Raw genomic sequence first — 22593 nt, 5'->3', positions numbered from 1 at the left:
AAGTTCCAAAGCTGTACACCATGTCATCCTGGGGCAACACAGTGAACTCACAGGAATGCCACAGGCCTTTCACCAGAGAGGATATACAAATGGCCAATAAGCACATGAAAAGATGCTCAACATTAGTCATTAAGAATAGCTATATTAATAACAAAGACTAATGATGTTGAGGGTGTGGAGAAATGGAAATCCTTACACATTTCTACACTACAATTTCCAGTGTGTAAGGGAATGGAAATTTGTGCAATTTGAAAAACAGTTGTCAGTTTCTCACAACAGTTAAATATAAAACTGCCACACAACCAGCAATCCCCTGCCGTCCTCCCTAAGGTCCGTCTACAGCCCATCATTATCCCCTGAACAAATGATGCCTGACTCTGTTTCCTGCTTTTTATGCCTTTGATTGCCACTTATCCTTGGATTTTCCATTCAAATGAAAAGCGCAAGTGCCCATTGAAGACAGTATCTATTCAGATAGGATCCCCTAGTCCTAAAGTCATCAGAAATGCACACAAGCCACTTGACACAGGGGGTCCCTCAAGGAGCACACGTTAATACCTTTCATCTATGGAGCTTGCTCTGCAGTCCCCAGTGTGCAGAAGAACTTAAACACAGAAGCCACATTCCCTATAGAAAAGCAGAGGTGCCACGGAAGAGGGAAGAGGGCTTTGTGAGCTCCACTCTTAGAATTAAAAGGCAAGATGCACAGAGCTGTCAATTACCACCTGAAAGGGAATTAGCAAATACTGATCAAGAATGTGATTGCATACGCTCTGTGAAACTTCTCAAGCTTTACAATTTCCCAGTATTTGCTTATTTTTGCTATCCACTGTTTCTTTCTTCACAGTGGTTTTACAAAGCGTAAGAAACCCTAAAATCAAATAGGCAGTGCAAATATTGCCATCTCCTGCCAGAACCACAAATGAGCTAGTACATTAAGTGTTCCCCTAGTGTCACCTGGTGGCAGACTTAATTGACAGTTTTCATGTGGCCTTGGGAAATAGTCCATAAAATGCAATACTATAGTCAATGCTCATTATGCAGCTATTTTGAAATACACAATATGTTACTAACTATAGGTGTTCTAGTCTGCAATGGAACATCAGAACTTATTCCCCCTCCAACTGCAGCTTTGTACCCGCTGACCAACTTCCCCTCCCTGCCCCAGCATCGAGTAACCACTGTCCTACCCTCTACTTCTGGTTTAGGTGTAAGTGACAAGTGGCATATGCTAAATAGTATGGCTAGATCTGTGACTCTGGGAGATAAAGGAAATAAAAAGTACATACAAGCACACACACACATGCATGTGCACACAGAGTACGAGGTGCTGACTGTGTACGTGCTTTCTGTACACCACTTAATCCTGATGCCCTTAGGTAGGCAGTGGTGACAAATGTAAGGCTTAAGAGACTATCTGCACAAAGTCACACAGCTAACAAGTGACAGGGAGTCAGAAACATGGAAATGTTAAGTCCATGGGGGTGAAGCTGGGGGGAGTCAGAAATTGCCTGGTGACATGGGGGTAGCAGGAGACTGTCTAAGTACCCTCCTATTTCTGGTCCTTTGCCAACAGCCGTACTAAACCTCTCTCCTTGCAGACTGGCCAAACCATGGCACCTCACCCTCAAGTCTACCCCCACTAGAATGAGCCTCACTCAAGGTTCTCTTGTGCAAATAAACAGCTTTTCATTTTGTGATGGCTGCAGCAATCCTTTCTCTCTCGGAGCCCAGAGCCAGGAGATTCCTACATGCCCAGCTACATCTGGAAGGTTGGGCAGGGAGGTGGACATGAGGAATTGAGGAACAAGACGATGGTGATAAAAATGGCCAGAGTAACAACCCATCTTCACTGAGACTTTTCGACAGCATTGTGAGGTGCTATAATTACCCTCACTGAACAGATGAGGAAACTGAGGCCTTGGAAGATAAAGTAGTCTGCTTAGGATCAGAGAGCCCACATTCCTGTCTAGCAGCCCTGCCTGTGGTAAGGTGGAATTGGGAAGTGACATGGAGGGAACTGTGCACAAACCAGGCCCCTCTGGCCCCTGGGCAATCCTTGTCTGCCTTCAGATGGGGCAGGAACTCTGAGAGGTTGCCATGGAGATGGACAGGGGCAGGGGATGGGGTTGGGGAGAGGGCAGGTGGCAGACACAGGAAAAGGGGAGTGTGACCATCGGGGACACCATGGGGCAGACATCAGATTTTCTTTCTGCTGAACTCCCTCTGGATAGGAGCCAAGGAGTCAAAGAGAAGTTATGTCCCTGGAGAATCAGTGTGAAACTGAGGGCACAGAGCTAGGCCAGACGCGCTGAGAGGCGGCAGCAAGGGGCAGTGCCCATGGCCCCTGGATAGCACTATGTCCATGAAACCCACCGTGCACCAAGCCAGTCTGGTGTGAGCACCCCTCTGCCAGGGCCTCTTCCCGATATGCTGAGTCTCAAAAGGATAAACAAGCAGATGCAGAGAAGGGAGCCATCTGATTTCCTTCATCTCTGATTTGGGGTTTCAACAGGTATAATTTGACTTACCAGAAGACCTTGTTAAAAATAGTATTTAAAAAGTAAAATTTAGATTTTAAATCAGAAAAAAGAAGCCTCTCTTTTAAACTGAAACTGTCCCAGATTTACCCCGTTTTCCTCTCCACATATGGAGGGAAGGATTTTGCTTTAAATCACCTCAGGGGCACTGGCAGGGCACAGGAGGTCAGACAAGAGGGGCCTGGCTGACAGTCGCTGGAGCTGAGTAATGGGACAAGGATTCATTACTCTGTTTCCTCAACTCTGTATGTGGTTTAAATATTGCCATAAAACGATATTTTCTTAAAATGTGAAGGTAAGTTTTATTCATGAGTCATCAATATCTTCTTTCAGAGAGTAGAGGCCACACAAGCTGTCACACAGAAATCCCATTTTCGTCACTTAGAACACACACAATTCTTTGGATTTCTCAGACAAGTCGGCTACTGTTCCAGGTGGGAATGCACCCAAACCTACCTCCGCAGGGCCCATCTGCGTTGTGGCCCCAGAGCCCCTGCAGAGGTGGTCAACATCACCACCAGCATCCATCTGTCTGGGCCAAGCAGAAATGACAGAGAGGGAGGCTGTCCTCAGTATTCTATGGGGAAAGGATAGTCTTTGTGATCTGAAGTTCTAAAAAAACAAACCAAAAATAGAAACAAAGAATGATTAGTTTTAAGAGAAACATTTAAATGATATAGTTATGTATTTTTAAACTTACTATTGTGTAAAGTTAGACTTTGGCTTCACTTTGTGGCCCATCTTCAAACAGAAGGGATTATGATAAGAAGGTTTAGTTATTCAAAATGTACATAACAATTACCTATTCAGGAACCAGTCACCCAATCTGTATATTGCTCTCTCAATTTTAAGAAGCAGACATATTTACATGGGGAATGTGGCCAATCGGAGATTCCTGTCTAGGCTGACCATGGCCTTCATATCTTCCTCTGTTAATTCAAAATCAAACACCTAGAACCAGAATAAAATGTTCATGGAAAATTTAGTTCAATTCACATTTAGTGGAGCATACGTGACCTACAAAGCACTGTAGGTGCTTACCTGCAAGGACACACAGAAGTAAAAGAAACACTTCATTAGACACATGGAGTTTACCTGAATCACAGCCTAGGTTCCCAAAATGCCCTTTGATTTTGATCATTTGACTGGTGCTGCCTCAGCCTGGGCTACCCTTAGGACACCTTGGAATATAAACTGCATTCATTTTATGGGAGTAAAGGACATCCGGAAGATTTACAAGGTATAGATAGCAAAGAATTTTTCCCATTGCCCCTTCCCGAAAACCAAATCATTTGTTCTGCATACCACACCAACAAGAGAGCCACATGGGCTGGGGGACTATTAACGTTACCCACATCACAGTATAATGTTTCTGAGTAACCACTTTTCTTCCCTCTAAAATGGTATTCTGACTCCTCCACTCTTTCATTGCCTCAACACACTGAGGAACGTGGCCCCTTCCACAACGCCAGCTTCCTGCACAATGCCGGCCCCAACCCAACTGTGGGGCTGGATCAGAGGAAAGGGAAGGGTAGGCCACTGAGTGATCCCAATGTGCCAGCAGGGTGAGGGGTCAGTGGGACCCCAGCCTCTACCCCCACAGGAGTCTCTCCCGAAGCCAGGAGAAATCAGCCACACAGTGCCAGCAGGGATTCTGACTGAGGGAGAGCTGGGGCCGGCAGAGGCTGGGATGAAGGGGAAGTGGGGATGAGGGAAAGAGTGAGCGGTTCTGCCAGACCTCCTACCAACCAAGGGCTGCTTTATGCAGCAGGACTGAAGGGCGCTCTGGGGCCTGGCACACTGCCCTGGTGGCTCTAAGGGACCCTAGCACTCCTGCCCGGCTTGGCGCCCTCCACCCCTCTCCCAGGCTGACCCTGTGGACCTGGCTCCTGACTCCTCCCAACAGGACAGGCACCTGTTCCCAGCCGTCTGCTCACATCTGCTTTGCCCCTTGGGTCCCACGTCTGCTGCAAGCAGTCTAACTGCCCAGGAACGGCATTGCCCCTCAGTGTGCACAGACCTAGTGCAAAGCAACTTGTGCACAGCACCTTGGCTGTGCCCTAGGGGAGAGGAAGCCCTGGGATGGAAGGAGCCTGGGTCCCTGGGTCACCGGTGCAAGGTCGACTGCCAACTCCTATGGTGCAGAGGACTAGGCCTCTGCTGTGTGAAGCCACAGAGATCCTGGGGCTGTTTGTATGGGAGTCAGGCTGTCTCACCTAACACACAATCCAAAACCCGCTAACGTAAAAGAAGGAAATTACCTACCTGGATATTCTCTTTAATCCGCTCTGGGGTGACAGATTTGGGAATCACTATCACATCCCTCTGGATCTGAAATCGGATCATAATCTGCAACGAAGGAAAAGTCCAATGTCACACAAAAGAAAATACCATGAAGTGAAACCTAAGTTATTTCCTAAGAGTGAGTTTGATTGTGCAGTAAAAGTCCAACAGTCAAACATAGCAGGAGCTGTTATTACAAACTCTTTCGTTCCAAAACATCTTCCAAGCAGTCTGTCAGCACAGCGGTAAGGACGGCAACCAGCCAAGGAGGTCAGAGGACCTGCCCAACCCTTCATGGGAATTCCTTAACCTGCATCCAATCCCCTAAACAAAATGAACCTTAGAACAAGAAGTCTATAAGAAATGACTTCTCTGGTCCATTTCATGCTCGCTGTGTGTGCAGTCAGTAGGGTGGAGGAAGAAGGCCTGGGAACTCATCCTCTGTGTCTAGACAGGCCAGGTGGCGAGAGTGTGTGGCTGGAATGAATGGGAGAATGGCTGCAACCAATGAGCTGCCCGAGGTCTTGATAAGTCATCAACTCCTCCAGGAGTGCTAATCCCTTCCCAGGAACTGCCACACCCCAGGACTCTGGGAGGACGTGGAGTGGCGAATTTCCCTTTGGGACAGCCCTCCCGAGTACCTGAGCTGAAGACTTGTTGTGCTTCATCGCGATCCTCTGAATCACAGGGTCCTCCAGCATGTCAACCCCCTCACTAGAGAGACACAGCACAGGGTGGTCAGCCAGAAGATCCAATGTGGATGTTGTCTCTTTAAAAAAATAAAACCTTCTCCAAAATGAAAGGTTTATTATTTTTTGATTGCAAACATGCTCACTATAGGAAATTTAAACAATGCAGAAAAGCACATCACCCCAAATTCATTGTCTGAAGATAAGCGCTGCTCACATTTTGGTCAATACAGCTACGCTACCTCACTTTTCATGTGTAGTTTGTGTTTTTTCTCGAGAACCAGGTGGCAACGTCAGAGCACACCAGGCAGTGGGTTCTCCATGCTTGGACGTGCCCCTCCAACACTTATGGACTCTGTGACTTCTCTGCTTTGCACTGCAGGACCTAGCAGAGTGCCTATAGCACCATTAACCAACATCGTTGATGGCGATGAGAATCTCAGGAAAGTTCACGCCAAATACTATGAAGTTAACACTGTGAACATGTGGAACACTTCCGGTAAGAGATTTTGAAGATTACCACAGAGTCTCTGCCCTTAACATCTGCCCAAGCAGGGGCAGGCCCTAACAGCTCTGGGAGCCATGTTTTCAACAAACATTTATTCCTATGGAACAGTTTTCAAGCTTTGGGCTAGTCACAGTCCTCAAGTATCCCGAAGGAACCAAACAGGGCAGGTTTTCTTCCCCTCTCCCTCTGATGGCCACCCACTCACTCCACCAGGGGCTCCTCTGCTCCAAAGCCCAGCTGTGGAGTGTGACCCAGCCTTGAAGGGACACCCCAGCTGCTACCAAGTTCATGCCCCATTTCACATGGAAAACACACAGGTGATAAAATCCAAATAATTTTAGACTTTCTGGGACTCCTAATGAGTCCCAGGCACTGAGCCAAGGGCTGGGAATAGAATGAGTAAGATGCCGTCCCTGCACTCAGGTAGCTTTGAGTAGTGAAAGAGACTGAGAAGAAAATTGTGACAAAATGGGATAATGAAGGCTGTGCACAAAACATGAATAAAAAGGGGACAGGAGGACTTCCTGGAAGAGGTGCTGCTGGTCTGAACATTTGATCAGAAACTAGTTAGCCATATTTTTAAAAAGATAAGATTTCTGAGTAAACAGAGACGGTATTCAAAGGCAGAGACTAGAAAGAACATGTTCTGTCCAAGGAATCACAACTTTATGTGGTTGATCCACAGAATGGTTGCAGGGAGGGGGAGAAACGAGGCCAGAGACCAGCAGAGGCCAGGTCAGCTGCACCTCACAGGTCATGCCAAGACTGGGAGAATTTTTAAGCAGGAAAGTGACACAGTCATACGGAGACAGCTCCCTTCAGCTACTGTGTGAATAATGGATTGGAATGGGGTAGATTGGGTGGGGTGGGTTAAGGGCTCCTCTGATAACCTTAGGGAATTCTCACTCAACCAAGGCAGTGCCGGTGACAACAGAGATCAAGTGACAGAGTCCAAGTTCTCTTGCCGGAATCATCAACAGATCCTGGTGCTGGCTGGACTGGGGGCACCCAAAGGGACGGTTTCCAAGTTTCTGGCTTAGGTGGCTGAGTGGGTGGTGGCCCTTTAGCTGATCGAGGGAGCACAGCACAAATTGTAGGTCCTGGGGCATTTGTATAACCTGATGACAGCGACAGCGAGGTCAGGGGACGTCCTCACAGAGGTCAGCAACTAACAGATGTGCTGGTAGGGTGCTCAGACAGGGGTCCCCTCAGACTGGCTACATCCCTGAAGAGGCCCCACCCCTCCCAGGGTAGCCCCCCCAGAGCCACTCTCTGGCTTCCAGTAACAGCTCCCTGCCTTCAGCCCAGAGGCATGAGAGCTATGGACAGCCTCTGAGGCTCCTCCGTACCCCACCCACACGTTCACTACACATGTCTCCAAGTCTCCCAGTGAAATGACAGGGACGCGTCTATTTCCCACTAGGACCCTGACTTACACAACCACTGATCATCCTTACCATGAGCCACCAAGAGGACGGTAAGCGGTCACAGACACATTTCTGGACTGGCAAAAATCAATCAGATCCTTCTGATTAAGATATGGGTGGCACTCAACCTACAAAAAGAATCACAGTTTACAAACAATGCCAACCACTAGGTGTGCTAGAAAAGCTGTAAAAGGGAAGACCTATGTCTATGTCTTGGCTGTTACTGACTAGCTACGAGGCCCATCTTGAGGCCTGAGTGCTTTTGTCTGAGAGAAGCCTAGACTAAGCAATCTCCAAGACTCCAGGTACTGTCAAGGTCTCTGCGTCTGCGGCCTTGTGGATACCTACCTTATCTGAAGGCTCCAGTATCACCTGTTCAGCAAGGCCGTCCCTGAGCATTCAGGCAAAATCTGCAATACTCCATAGCTCCCATGTCCTTCCCGTCCTGTATTTCCTCTACAGCACCTATCATTATCTGACATCTCATATATTTTATTTATTTGCTTATTGTCTATCTGTTGTCACCAGAACTTAAGCTTCATGAAGACAGGGATTTTTGTCTGAAATTTTTTTCTGTTCATGGATGTCTCCCCAACACTGAGAACAATCTAGACATATAGAAGGTACTAAAAAAAATATGTTGAATGAATGCATGAAACTGGGGAGTTGATACATGTGACAACTACATGTTACAGGTGACCCCAGTGAACATTTTAAGAAACTGGAGAGCAAGATTGCTGTCTCTTCCATATTCTTCAAATTCTCATGTACATTTCCATATTCAAAGTAGATTTAAAATAAATAATCATTTAGCATGAATTAAAGAGAACTATGAATAGTGCCTTTGCTCTCAGGAACACGCTAAGCTCTATATTCCTGGGTGGCCACAACCATACCAGAAAACAGACCCTCCACCCCACCTCGTCTACCCAGACTATACAACAATCATTCTCAGGTATTTAACGTGCTGATCACCTGGAAATACTGACACAAAAAAGAAGCTATTATGCATACAAACATATGTATAAACTTATGGATATAAGACTTTAAAAGAAGCAAAACTAAACTATGTTAGAAGTCAGGTCAGTGACTGCTCTTTGTAGTGGTGACTGGAATAGGACACAGCTGAGCTTCTGGAAGGCTGAAGATAGTTTTTCTTTTTCTAGGTGCTGAATACTTGAATATGTTAACTAGTGAGAATTCATTGAACTATGTATGCTCTTTATGATGCACGTACTTTTCTGTATCTATGTCATACTTCAATTTTTTCAAAAAGCATATTTATTGTAGAAATAGAAAATAGAATGTGATGCTCTATTCTTAACACTCCCAAACTGTAAACTACTCAAGTGCCCATCAATAGTAAAATGGATAAGTCCATTGTGGTATGTTCACACAATGGAATACCACATGGAAATGAGAATCAATGCATATGGATGAATCCAATAAACACAATGTTCGGAGAAAGAAGTCAGACACAAAGGAATTTATAATGCATTATTATTTTATTTTTATTTTTTCATCTTACATTTGCATGTTATTTTATACATACAGCCTCTTCAGCATACATTATCTCAGGCATCTGACCCACACAACCACACTTTGTTATTGAAAAAATTCATCTATAATGCTGTTCTAAGTATTTCCTGCAGGGCAGGTCTGGTCACGGCAAATTCCCTCAGTGTTTACTTGTCTGGAAAAGACTTGATTTCTCCATCAATTGTGAACTTAGTTTTATAGGATACAAAATTCTAGGCTGGCAGTTGTTCTGTCGAAGAAGATTGAAGATGGGGCCCCATTCTCTTCTGGTTTGCAGGATTTCCACTGAGAATTCTGCAGTTAGCCTGATGGATTTTCCTTTGTAGGTTATTTGTTGCTTTCGTCTTGCTGCTTACAGAATTTTGTCCTTTATTTTGAGTTTGGCCAGGTTGATTACTGTGTGTCTTGCAGATGTCCTATTGGCTATGAATCTTCCCGGTGTTCAATGTCCATCTTGTATCTGGATGTCTGAATCTCTGGCCATACCAGGGAAGTTTACTTCAGTAATTCCGTCAAATCGGTTTTCCATGCTTTTAGCTTTTTCTTCTTCTCCCTCAGTGATACCTATAATTCGAATGTTAGTTTGTTTCCCTTAGTCCCATATCTCTCTCGGTGATTGCTCAGACTTTTTTATACTCTTCTCTTCCTCTTTGCATGACTGGGTTATCTTAAGAGCCTTGTCTTCAAGCTCTGAGATGCTTTCTTTTCCTTGGTTTAGTCTGTTTTTGGAGCTTTCTGCTGTGTTTTGAAATTCCCTAAATGACTCATTTCTTTAAGTTCTATTTATCCTTCTTTATGTTGTCTAGCTCTTTAGCAACTTTTTCACTGATTTCCTGGAAAAATTTTTGGCTTCTTTTTGTTGGTTTTTAACTTTTCTCTTCAATTCCATTCATCTTATTTGCCATCTATATTCTGAATTCCATTTTTGTCATTTTGGGAATTTCTTTGTGGGTGGATTCCACTACTGTAGCTGCATTGGCATCGGTTGTGGAAGCCTGTGATTGGCAGCCACCAGATCTCTGCTGAACCTGCTCTCCAGTACAGTGTCACTGCACACACTCTGAGCAGCTGCCTGATCAGCCCAGAGGTCTGCAGTGGAGGAGGGAGACCCCTCACAGCTCAAGGTACCTGCAACTTTCATTCCTCTCTTAAAAAGCAGTGTCCCCTTGGGTTGCTTCCATTCTGCCATCTTTCTCTCTTCCCAGTAGTGTGAATTACACTGGGACCCCTGGCTTAATCTCTGAGTTGGTGGGTGGTGCTTGTAAGAATCAGCCAAACCCCGTGTGTTTGAGTCAGTATATGTGGTAATGAGCTATACAGTTGTTCTCCCTGTCAGTGGTTGATGCTTGCAGGAAAGAGCCAACTGCAGACGTGTTCTTTTGTGCCTGTAATAGGCTCTAGCCCCTTAGAAGCAGCACTTGAATGCCTTAGGCAATTGGGGGGGAGGAGGGCCCTGTAGCTCCAAGGGATGGCTTGTTTTCCAACATGGCAGAAGTGGGTTGAGGAGCCAGGCTGGGCAAGGTTAGGCTGGGCAAGCCCAGAAAGCTCCGCCAAGTAGGCTCTAATGTCATTTCTCAGGCTCCTTCTGCTGGGAGGGGGAGCCAAAGCAGCCTCTCCAAAAAGGAAAGACTGCTTGTGGGGGAGGGTCCATCTGTAATTCACCAACTGGCTATTCAGAGTAAGCTCTGTCCCTCTCTCCCTACTCTTGCCCCCATAGTCTCCTGCCAGTGTCTGTTTGCAAACAGGTGCCCAAATGCACCATGCTTGGGAGCAATGGCTCTGTTGGTTGGGAACTTCACTTCTGGGGATCCACCCTGGTATGACAATGCGACTTTCCTGTGGGAGGATGGGTACTCCATCAGATTGCTGAGGGTGGGACCCAGATTGTATTCTACCTGTCAGTTCTGCCCACATGGCCCCCCCCCCCCCCCCCCCCCCCCGCCTATGAAGTCAAGCTCTTAAATTTTCCTTTGTGCCCCCTGGGGGCACAGGACCTGGCCTATGTATCTGACCTGCTGGCCTGTATCTCTGGGGAGTGTTGGCAGGCAGGGAACTCCCAGACTGGGCACCCCTGCATCCACTGTAAGTCCTCAAGGTGAAAGGTGTGAGCACCGCTGTCTGTGGAAATCTCAGAGTGGAGGATGTGCGAGCTGGGGAGATGGGGCTGGTCCCAAAAGTCTTGGCTCAATCTGCTCTCCTGGCTGCAGTGGCCAGGGGAGGAAAAGAGTCTGAATGGAAGACAGCCAGGACCCCAGCTCCTCTGGTCCCTCTCCCAGGAAGGAAGCCTGCACAGTGTCCACTCTAGTTCTCCACACAATTCAGTGGTTGCAGCTGCACTTGGGCTTGTAAGGGTGGAAAAGCTTCCAAACAACTAGGTAGCCCACTGATCACCAATAGTATGTGGGAAGGAGAAATGCAATTCCCCCTTACCCCTTCACTAAGCTCTGAGCCGATCTGGGGCTTGATTCTGGCCAGTATCTTTTCTTCTTTTTCCTTTTCCTGTTCTGCTTTGCAATTTCCCTCTGTGAAGAACCCAGCAGGCTCCAGCTCTTATTCCTCTGAACTACATCTGAGCTGTGCCCACTCCTCCCTCTCCTTTATCTGAAACCCCTCCTTCCCTCTGGGACACTCCAGCAGGCCATGTCTCTAGTCAGCCATCTTGCCCTCTCTCCATATTATTACTTTGGGTGTATAAAGTTCAAAATCTAATCCATGCTGCTAGAAATCAGAACAGTGCTATGCTCTGCAGGGGTGAGGTATTGGTTGTGCTCTGTTTTTTAAACTGGATGCTGGTCACAGAGCTACACTCAGTTTATGAGAATTTATCAAGCTGCAATCTCACATATGCACTTTTACACTTTACTACAGTAGTCCTTTCCACACAAGTCATCTCTCTGCACTAAAAATGAAGCGTCCACACCCGTTTCTGCAATCTGTGAGCCTAGTGTGAAGGCATCTGGTCATCTACGCCTTCCTGGTGCAGTCTGCATGGTCTGGAGGAGGTAGAGGGAGGTCTATGTTCCTCTTGCGAGGGTGAGGTGCCTGCCAGGACACTTCTGAACACACCTGGTAAACCTGCCTGTAATCACTCATGGAGGATCAAAAGCCAGCTTACGCCCTACCTGCCAACAGTACCACCTAACCAGACCCATGTGAAAGAAGCCACTTCCCTACTCACCCCGTCACTTGCCTAACTGCTACCATAAGTCATATCTGGACAGCCACTAGAGGAGAAGAATGCCTGTTTCATGCCTCACCATCCTCCCATTTCCAGAAGAGCCATATGGAGATACTAGCTGGGAAGCCACCTGCACCAGTTAAGCCCTCTGCCACTTCCACCAGCTCACCTGGTTGGTTATTGGCTTGAACCTCAACCCAGGCGTATCCAAAAGCCTCTGAAGCTGTTCCTGGTTGAAGTTTGACACCCCAATGTCCTTCACCAGCCCCTCGATCACCAGATCCTCCATGGCCTATAAGAGAACAAAGAACTCTGTTGGGTGTGTAGGTGCTGTCTACTCCATGGATAATCTATGCTGCTCAGCAACTTTGTACAGTATTCTAAAACTAGCCCCATCTCATATTTTTAAAATACTTTACCTGAAGCTTGAAAAGATTTTTTTGAACTCAAGATCTAATCTCAGTTCCATTTCTTACTAACTGGGAGAGGCTGGGCAAGTTACGTGACCTCACTAAGCCTCAATACCTACATCCTCAAGAGGAGGACTGCATTGTCCCTGTCACAGAGTTACTTTAAGCATTATGTGAAATCATGCACAGAAAGCATTTAGCTAAGGCTGGCATCTAGCAAACACTCAACACATTTTAGCTACTCATCTTCCTATTACTCTGAGTATCTGTTGATATGGTGTCTGGCAAGTATGTCCACTGCTGATTTTACTTGCTCACCTTTCTTTCCACTTAGATACTCATCTTCTTAAGCACACTGATGGATCGTCATTCTATCCTACCCTCACCATCTAACATTTTAAGGCACTCAAAGGCAGAGCAACCTAAATCTTTGAGCTATTCAGTGATCAGCAAACCAGGCTGGCCCTCAGCTCCAGGAAGAGCGTGGCCTCATGTCAGTGACAGTGGTCAGCATTAAGTTCCGAGCGGTCATGAGGCCTGTGACCAATGAGTCAACATGTACCCATTACTCCTCAATTCTGCAACCAGGGCCTTGCTTGTGCTGCATGAACACGCTAGAGTTTTACCCAATTCTTTCAGGAGAGGCAACACAGTGTGACAGCAAGAGGTGGGACCCATGGGCATTGGTCCCCAGGGTCAGTCTCTGTCTCACTGATGGTGGTCCTACCCTGGGACTCCTCCCTATCTATGGCTCCCTCCCACCCATCTCCATGGAGTACCACAGGTGCTCCCACGGCTTTGTCCATCAAGCTCTGCCCTAAACTCAGCAAGTTTAAGTTTGAACTCACTTTCCTCATAGGCCTCAAATGTGCCATCCTCTGTCCCTCATGGTGGTTAGCAAGATATATGCACTTGGTCAGCCAGTCTATGATCTACTTCCCTGAGACTCTCAAATCCACTGCCTCCCTGATTCCTCCACTGATGACTTTACTTCAAGCCCTTGCTGGGTTTCCTCTGGACTCTGGAAATAGGCTTGACATTTGGTAATATTCCCCCATACTGCTCCCACCTCCCCAACCCCAGCTTCCCCATGCTCCAACATCATCCCTCCAAAATGCTTACAAGAGAACTAAATCAAACTACAAAACATTAATAGTGGTTACCACTGAGTAATGGGGAAATGGATTTTTTAAATTTTCTTTTCTCTACTCTTCTGTATTTTCTAAAATAAACATGATTTTTTAAATAAAAAAATGAATATTTGAAAAAAGGGGAAGTCTGTATTGGCTATCTCTAAAATAATGTTTCAGCCAGAGGCACCATACTAAACCAAAACAGGTGTTTATTCCTAGTTCATGCTGCAAACTCCACACCTCAAGTAGACAACCCTGATGTCTTTGAACATGAGAATTGCAGGTCTCACCACTCCCGGTTTGGAGACTCACCACAGGGGTGAACCTGCCTGGTGGTATGGCTCAGCTTACCTCCCACGTGTCCAGGAAGTCCGTGTTACTGGGTATGACCATGCCGTTGCGGTCCAGAGGCAAGTCTTTTACTCCAGGCTGTGAGAACCAGAAGAAAAGTAACTTATTGGGGCTCATGAGGAGACTGGGTAGAGGGAAGATGAAGATGTATGAAAAAAACTCCATGTGTCAGGAGATCTCCGTCCAACCCCTGGCCCTGTCACTAAACAACCCCAGCCTGGCCATTTGATTTCCCTTCTCCAGGCTTTAGGCTTCACCTGTATAAGACCAAGGGTTGGGTGGACTGAATGGCTGGCAAAGTCTCGACTAGCCTTGAAGTTCACTGTCCGTTTCCCACAAGGTGGGGAAGGAAGACCTTGTGTCCTCGCTAATGGCCAGAAAATAGTTTAGTAATTTCAGGTGAAGAATAGGGAAAGGGGACTTCCTCCATGTCTTAAGAGCACAGTCAACCCGTGTTCCCAAGTCCACCGTTAGGATCCTCTTTTCCTTTCCTAGAATTCTCACCATGATGAGAGACAATGATGTGAGAATACAAAGGTGCACTGGAGGTGGGAGACAGAGCAAGACACCTGGAAAGGGTAAGAATCTAAAGTCACCCTTCAGAGAAGCTGCAGGTATTAATTTGCTATCCACCTGCCTTGCTCATGCAGAACCCTACATAGCATATTACAGGGTGAATGGCATAGACACCTAATCGTTTTCCTGAGGAATGGTGGGAAAATGTCAAAAGTTCCAGCCTAATCCATACTTTTCCATTATGGCATTTTCCATTATAAACTGAAGCAACAGCTCAATTCAAAGCCACATCCCATGCTGATATTTATCTATGCCTCCACAAAAATGCTGTCCTGGCCTCATCCTTGGATTCCAATCTTCTGATCGTCCAACATCATGCCTAGCCTAGAAGTTCCCACTATCCAGAAGACATGCTGCTGCTGCACTGTTCTCCTCTGGAGCTGCTGAGTGATCTGAGACCTTTTCCTTTTCTACCACCTAGATATCCAAAGATCGGAACCTGTTAAAGGATGAGGGCAGGCAGGAAGTAACATGTCGGACCTGAACACATGGTTCTAGGCCCAAAAAATCTTAAACTTTTTGTGCCTCAGTTTCGTCATCTGTACAATGGAGATATTAATGGTGCCTACCTCATAGAACTGATGAGGATTAAATGAGTTAATACATGTAAAGCAGCTAATTGACAGTGCCTGGGATATAATTAAAATAATGCTGGCTAGTAATAAGTACAATATAGCTATTATCATTGTTTTAATTACAATTCTCTGAATGCCCTGAACTTCATATATAGACATCATTCTGAATCATCCCTCTTGTTCTGCTCTCTGTCAATATGACTGATGGACAGCTGTCTATATCCTTTATTGAAACTAGATACAAAGCCTTGGAGTAAAGCTGAACTAGAAATGAAGTGGTTTTTTCTATTTTATTCTAAAACAATAACCAACAGCTTGGCACATACCATGGGACCCTCACACAAGGTGGACCTACAGGAGACTCCTGAGGAGCAAAGGTCACCCCTTCCAATGTAGGAAGAAATTCCCTCAAGAACTTCACAGGTACCACCTGTGTGACTGGGCAATTGCCCAGGTAGGCTGTCATGTCCTCTCAGCCCGGGGCAGATGTGACAGGACATCTGTCCAGGAGGGAAAGCTGCTGAGGAAGGGTTGAAGGTAGAAAGGGGGTGTGAGTGAAGAGAATAAAACCAAGTGAAACAAGAGTCTACTTCCATAAGCAACTAGATCCTGCTGTAGGTGAAAAAGCAAATATCTCCTATGCTGCAAAACAGCAGTCACTTCCCAAAGAGAACAGAACCTGCAAGCAGAGATAAGGCCCAGAACTTCACTGGAACTTGGGAATGACATAAGCAGCAGCTTTGAGCATCAGTATTTCCTCATCTGATCCTGCTTCCACCTACAGACTTAGGGGGGAAAAAACCTACTGCTCTCTTGGCTCACAGACAGTGACTGGCTTGAAAGACAGAACTGCGGGGGCCTCAGAGGTCCTCCAATCCAAGTCTTTCCTGAGCTGAGGCCCAGAGATATCAAGAGGCCTGCACAAACCATGCAGCCAGCCTGTGGCAGATGCAGCACTGGAACCCTGGCCCCAACTGCTGGTCCATGCGTTTTCCACCACAGGATGGGCTGTGCCCACGGGGAAGAGGGTCCTGCAAAGTGCATATCTAACCACCTGCTGAATGGTACCTTGAAACCCATGGGCCAGTGTATGAGGTAGAGGTCCAGATAATCCAACTTCAAGGCATTCAGACTCTTCTTGCATGCTGTTTTCACCAAGGACTTCGTGTGGTAGGTGCACCACAGCTACAAAGGAGAGGGGAGACTATTGTCACACAGGGCCAGCACCCAGAGCTAACACAGCACCCACTCCTTGGTCCCACAAAGCTATTGTCTTGGACCAAAAACATTCACGATGAGACAACAAAAAATAGAACACAACAGGTTCTGAGGGAAGGATGGTGACATTATCCTCAGAAAAGTTCCAGGACTCCCACAGGGACAGGCATCTAAAGCTGGGCTCCTTCTCCCTGACTGCTGCTCAGGGGAAGTTTGGCATATCAAGAGATATCTGATGATTATTCGAATCTACTGGGACCCAAAACCAAAATCAAAACAAAACAAAACAAAACAAAAACAAAAGAAAATTCCTGCAGGCAGAAAGAGTACGAAGAAAAACCAGAATCTCTGTATTGCTTTCCACTTACACAGATTCCACGTCAAAGGCGCTCTGTTACCAAGGCATCATTACCATGCAGGTTAAACCAGGTGAGTTAACATACACTGCCTTATATTTATCTAGCTATTTCCTTCCACATCTCCCTTTAAGTAGAAAAACTTGTAGCTGTTTTCCCCCATTTTGCTTTTATTGAGTGTGACAGAAGGTAACCTGAAGGTTCCATCGTGGCAGGTGAAAAGCAAAAATGCTAAGTTGAATGAAAGTAGAAGAACGGAGATTAAAAGAAATGAAAATAAATGACAAGCACAATGTATTAACAAAGTAAAAAATCAGACAAAAGCCAGAAGTAAATACAGGACACTGTTAACTGTAGTTGTCCCTAGGTGGTGAGTATACAAGTAATTTACTTATTTTTACCTACATTCTTATGACTTCTTCAAATTTCCAAAATAATGAGCATACTTCCACTGCTAGCTATGACCCACTCAGAAGCAACTTGTCCCCAAATCATGGGGTGAATCTTAGGATCTCAGTTGTCTGCACCCTAATCTTAAGAACTCAGAAGAAAGGCTCGCCCCTCAGTCAGGCATGTGCCAAGGCCTCTCCCTTACATCCCTCTGCTCTAGTGCAGACAGCAATGACGGATGACAAAAATTAACTGTCTTAAAGTACAATAGAAGGGAAATTGGTCATAGAAACAACATTGAATCTTGGAATTATGGAATTTTAGAACTGAAAATTACCCGAGATTATCAAATCCAAAGTCTTGCTTTACAAACAATGACGCCGTGACCCTGAGATGTCCAATCACTAATACAGCTCTGAATGACAGCTGAACCCACGTCTCCTGATCTCACAGTATTTCATTCTACTTCAAAGTCAAAAGCACAGGAATTCTCTAATTCTCCACGATCTCAGTCTACCCTCTGTCTTTTCTACAGGCTTGTCTCCTGACTGTCATTTCCCATCCCTCTTCCATGGTGCAGTCCAGGCTTGCTTCATCTCCCACCCACACTGCTAATTAATGTCTCCTAACTGGTCTCCGGCCTCTCCTTCAAATGCATGCTCCTTTCAGCTGCTACAATGTCCCATACACAACACAAGTCTCCCTTACCTACAACATAAATTGCTGTACTTAAAAACTTAATGGTTCTCCTTTGTTCCTAGGAAAAAGCACAGCTGGTTACACGGCACACCTGGACTTCCACAGTCTGGCTCTATCCACCACCCAGCCTCACTTCTCCTAGTTCTCTGTGGCTTTCCCCTGTGTGATCCAGGAACAACAAGCTTCTCACAAATCATGCCTTCAAATTCCTGCACCTGCCCTGCTGGTTCATGCCTCTGTGCTCAAGGTGCTCCCTGTTCAAAGTGCCATCCTTGACACTCTTACCTGCACCACTCCCAGTGTTTCTTATTCAGCAGATCTGGGGTCAAATTTGGAATCCACATTTTAACAATCACCCCAAATCTAAGTTTTGGAATCACTGTGTAGACAGAGTTCATGAGGGTGAGGGCTTTGTCCTACTCACCCCTGCAGCCAATGTGCCCACCACGTAATCAATTTTGGTTTCAAGGATCTGTTATTAATTGGGGTATTTGTGTGCAGTCCACCAAATAAATAATATGAAGCAAATAAACGTACACACAATCTAACTGAGTGTGTCTGTGAAACCATGAAAGTTCTTGTCCCATAAAGAAAATGAAAAGCCCTCCAGCTGTGCTATCTCAGCTCTCTGTTACCCAAGGCCTGAGTGCCCGAGATCCTGACACATTTGCCGCTAAGAAGTCCTACCTTACTGACAATGAACAGATCCTCCCGTGTCACGGTGCCGTCCTGGATCTTGGAATGGATCCCTTCTCCAACTTCATTCTCGTTATGGTAAAAGTAAGCGCAGTCGAAGTGCCGGTATCCTGAATCAATGGCCACCTTTACTGCCTCAGTCACTTCTCCTTGACAGGCCTGCAAAAGCAACAAAACTGTATTCCTCCCAGTCAGAGGAACCCAACCCAAATTTCTCCCTTTTCACTCAATAATGTGGAGTCAAATGATACATAAAAAGTAAGTCACTAAATTGGTACTAGTATCAATCGGTCTTAAAAATAGAAGAATGTCAGAGTCAGAAAGAAATTTACAGATAATCTAAGTTCCAACTTCACATATTTCAGGAAAAACTATAGGTATTTTTAGTGCCTACAGAGAACTGAGCTAGATGTTGTGTAAATTAAGAGAACAAAAGGAGAATTCTTCAATCTGATAAAGAATATCCATATATTTTTAAAAAAAAAACCTAGGGCACACATAATCTTAAATGTGGAAATGTCAGAAGCATTTTCTTTAAAATGAAGTACAAAACAAGAATGGCCACTGTGATGGAGGTGATAGCCAGAGAAAGCAGCTAAGAAAAAGCAATTTGAGGCTTAAAGATTGGAAAAAAAAAAGGAAATGAAACTACTATTATTTGTAGGTGATACAGTCATTTATGTAGAAAATCCAAAAGAATCTACAGGCAAACTAACAGAAATAATATTACAGTTTAGCAAAGTGGCTGGAAATATGAATATAGCAAAGGTGAAACAAGTAGAAAATATAATTTCAGAGAAATATAATTTCCAGCAGTATTATAGACTATCACGTACTCAGGAATAATTCCAACAAAAGAAATGTATGCTCTCTACAGGAAAAACTAAACAACCATGTGAAAAGAGATGTTAGCGAGGAATTCCATCCAGGACAATTTAACAGAGAAGTATACTATACTTGTTGACAATTAGATTTAATAACATAAAGGTGTCAATTCTCTCTAAACTAATCTAGAGATTTAATGTAGTTCTAATCAAAATCTTAAAGAAGTTTTTTACAGAACTTTATAAACTACAGGTAAGGGGCAAAAAAAAAAAAAAAAAAAAAAGCAAAGCGCCAGGCCCTACATACATGCATCTGTCAAAACTCATCAAACTGTACACTGTAAATCTGTGTAGCCTATTGTACAACTGTACTTCAATAAAGCTGTAAGGAAAAAACAAAAAAGAACAGTCAAGACACCTTTGAAAATGAGCAGGGAGGGGCCGCTTGTCTATCAGGTGTGAGGACTTATCATGAAGCTGTAGTCATGAAGGCAGCCCTGAAGGGCACACAGATGGCTGAGCTGGCCACTGGCATAAGGCAGAGTCCAGGCCCCCCCTTGCTTTCTCATGCTGTGCTTCAGCCGTCTCCATGGGAACACTCCCAGACCAGCTGCACCAGGATGAGATGTGCGGGGCCAAGCACACCAGCCTCAGCCATCCCCAGAGAGACCAGCCAATCCCCAGACACACAGCGGAGCCCAGCCAAGCTCCACCGAGCTGCTCCGCTGCCCACACATGAGGAGCATGCCACTCGCTGGAGCAGGCCACCGAGGTCTTGCTCAGCTGTCATGCAACATCCTGGGGCAACAGAAAACTGATGGGAGGTTTGTGGCGTTCATTCACTGTCAAAAATCACCAAATAAAAACAAGTCTTTGCTTGGAACAGTGATGAACAAAAACAAAAACCAAAAAACTAAAAAACAAGTCTTTGGGCCCCTGAGCATAGTTTTCACATCTTTTCTTTATCTTATACACGATAAAGTCTGGACTTCTACACCAAACTATGTGCAACAATTAAACAGAGCAAGAGACTCAAAAGTTGAATCCATCCGGTGCTTATGGAGTGGCTGCCAAATGCATGTCCTTGGCCAGACGCTGAGAGCCAGTACGAGCAAAACCACGTTCTTGGCCTCTAAGGGTTGGTAAGCAGATAGCAGAGAAAAATTGAAATGATATTTTGATAAGCAGCGGTTGAGCACTCTAATTTTGACTCATCCAACAAATTCCCACGTGACTCCTTATGCCAACATCTTTTTATCTAGAACTAAGTTTAATAAGACATTTTTTTTAAAATGGGAAATTTGAAAGGCTTTTCTAGTTAATGCCAAATCGCTGGCAGGAGCTAGAAAAGTTCAGATGACAGAAAGTTGTCCACGGTTATCGGAGGTTGGGGAACGGGAAGGGAGTTGCGGAGCAAGGGGCACAAAGATTCCGACAGGGGAGATTTCAAGATCTGCACACCAGGGTGGCCATAGGGAATAATACTGTATTCTGTATTTCAAAATAACTAAGAGCGTAAACTTCAAACGTGTCACCATAAAAAATGTTAGACAAGGGAGGCGATATGTTAACGAGGTTGATGTGTTAACACGTCACGACGTATACACATGTCGAAACATCACATTGTATACCATCACTGTATACAATGATAACGTCAATAATAATAATGCAAGCAGAGAAAGACCCAAAGCGCTTCCACTATCAGGCAACAGTCAGGCTGTCTCTAGACAGGGAAGACGATGAAGTCTCAAAGTTTCCTTTCAAAGCCCAGGGAGCAAATTCCAAGGTCTCCTTATCTCTCGACGCAGATAAGGCGTCCCATTTTCCTGCAGGGACCCCCGCTCGCGGCAGTCCCCGGCCAGTCTCAGCCCCACCCTGTTCCGGAGAGAACGGCCCTGTGTGGCCTCCACAGCGGGCGCCGCCGCTAAACGCCAGGAAACCCGACGGCAACGCTCCATCGCTCCCACGGAGCGGCTTCGGCCTCAGACGCCAGCATCCTGTCGGGTGGGCGGGAGGCGAAGGTCTGCTCGCGCCTCGGCCCCGCGCCCCCCGCCTTCGGGGGCCCCCCACGCCCTCCGGCCCCAGCCCGGCGCCCCCGGCTCTCCTCAGCCCTCCGACCCGCGCGCGTCCCCGGCTCTCTTCGGCCCTCGGCACCGCGCCCCCGGGTCTCCTCATCCTTCTGCTCCGCGTCCTAGGCCCCGCGGTCCCCACCCCGCGCCCCCGGCTCTCCTCAGCCCTCGGACCCGCGTCCCCGGCTCTCCTCAGTCCTCCGCCCTCCGCCCTCCGCCCCCTGCCCCGGGGCAGCCCTTCCGCCCCCGCACCACCTTCCAGGTGCCCAGGCCCAGGACAGGGATCTTCCGGGAGGCTGTGCGCGGCTCCGGATCCATGCCGCGCCGCCTTCCAGGAGTCGGGGCTCACAGTTGCTACCTGCACACGACTCGGGGCGACTCTGGACAGACGCAGCGCGAGCTGTGGTGGTAGCGAGAGGCGTCCGGATTGGCTGGGAGTCCCGCGCGGCGGCCATTTCGATTGGCTGGAAGCGCAGTCCCGGCAGGCGCCCCGATTGGCTGGGAGTGCCGAGCGGCGGAAGCTTCGATTGGTTGGAGGCGCGGCCGGCGGGCGCCCCCAATTGGCTGGCGGCACGAGAGCGGGCTCCCGCGCGTCAGGTGGGGATTCCCAGCTGGGCGGGGAGCGTGCTCTCTCCAGGTGCGTCTTCCCGCGCGCAGGGCGCGGGGCGGCGCAGGGGCTGAGGAGAGACGCCAGGCTGCCGGGCAGGGGTCGCCTCTGCACAGTGGAGACGAGAGCCCCCGATCTCCCTCCAAGCAAGGTCGGGGAGGCCACCTGGTCTGAGGCAGGTCCTCGCCCGCCCGGACGCGGAGCCCTGAGGCCCACAACAGGCTCTTCACAGGGCGGAGCTCGCCGGGCTCTCGCCGGAGAAGCCCCTGACCGCACGGGAGCAGGTGAGAGCGGGGAGCCCAGAGAAATGGGGGCCAGTGTCCCCGAACGGTTGGGGACACAAGCCCGAGGCCAGAACGGCCCGGTGACTCTGGGAAGGCGTTACCCTTTCAGCCTCGGTTTCCTCACGTCTGAAGCGCCGTGAGCAGACTGGCTAAGTGTGGTGGCCCCTGCGCAGGTGACGAGCGTCCGGCAAAAGAGCCCGCGCGTGGGGGTGGGGTCCGCGTTCTCGGGGCGTGGGTCGCG

The 22593-nt window shown here is 47.1% G+C and overlaps 1 protein-coding gene across 1 annotated transcript; it reads right to left on the bottom strand.

Annotated features, from left to right (window-relative positions):
* Positions 1-2852: 2852 nt before the first annotated feature.
* AKR1E2 (aldo-keto reductase family 1 member E2) lies at positions 2853-21812 on the bottom strand. Its single transcript, XM_069458839.1, has 10 exons — positions 21717-21812; positions 18560-18727; positions 16278-16394; positions 14059-14136; positions 12334-12456; positions 7478-7575; positions 5465-5537; positions 4806-4889; positions 3409-3491; positions 2853-3152 (listed from the first exon to the last, which is right to left on the bottom strand). Exons 1-10 carry the CDS (start codon positions 21777-21779, stop codon positions 3110-3112), a joined length of 930 nt encoding a protein of 309 aa, XP_069314940.1. The 5' UTR covers positions 21780-21812; the 3' UTR covers positions 2853-3109.
* Positions 21813-22593: the final 781 nt, after the last annotated feature.

This window comes from Eulemur rufifrons, chromosome 25, assembly GCF_041146395.1.
Source record: "Eulemur rufifrons isolate Redbay chromosome 25, OSU_ERuf_1, whole genome shotgun sequence".
Lineage (NCBI taxonomy): Eukaryota > Metazoa > Chordata > Mammalia > Primates > Lemuridae > Eulemur > Eulemur rufifrons.
The sequence above is the reverse complement of the archived record's forward strand: the minus strand, read 5'-3'. Positions and strand labels throughout refer to the sequence as shown.

Bases quoted from the DNA above. Each gene is read 5' to 3' on its own strand.
- AKR1E2 (XM_069458839.1), bottom strand. From the start codon at position 21,779: ATGGATCCGGAGCCGCGCACAGCCTCCCGGAAGATCCCTGTCCTGGGC. The intron at 16,395-18,559 runs GTAGGACTTCTT...TCTCCTTTGTAG, and splicing joins ATCTGTTCATTGTCAGTAAG to CTGTGGTGCACCTACCACAC. The intron at 3,153-3,408 runs GTAAATATGTCT...TTGTTTTTTTAG, and splicing joins CGATTGGCCACATTCCCCAT to AACTTCAGATCACAAAGACT.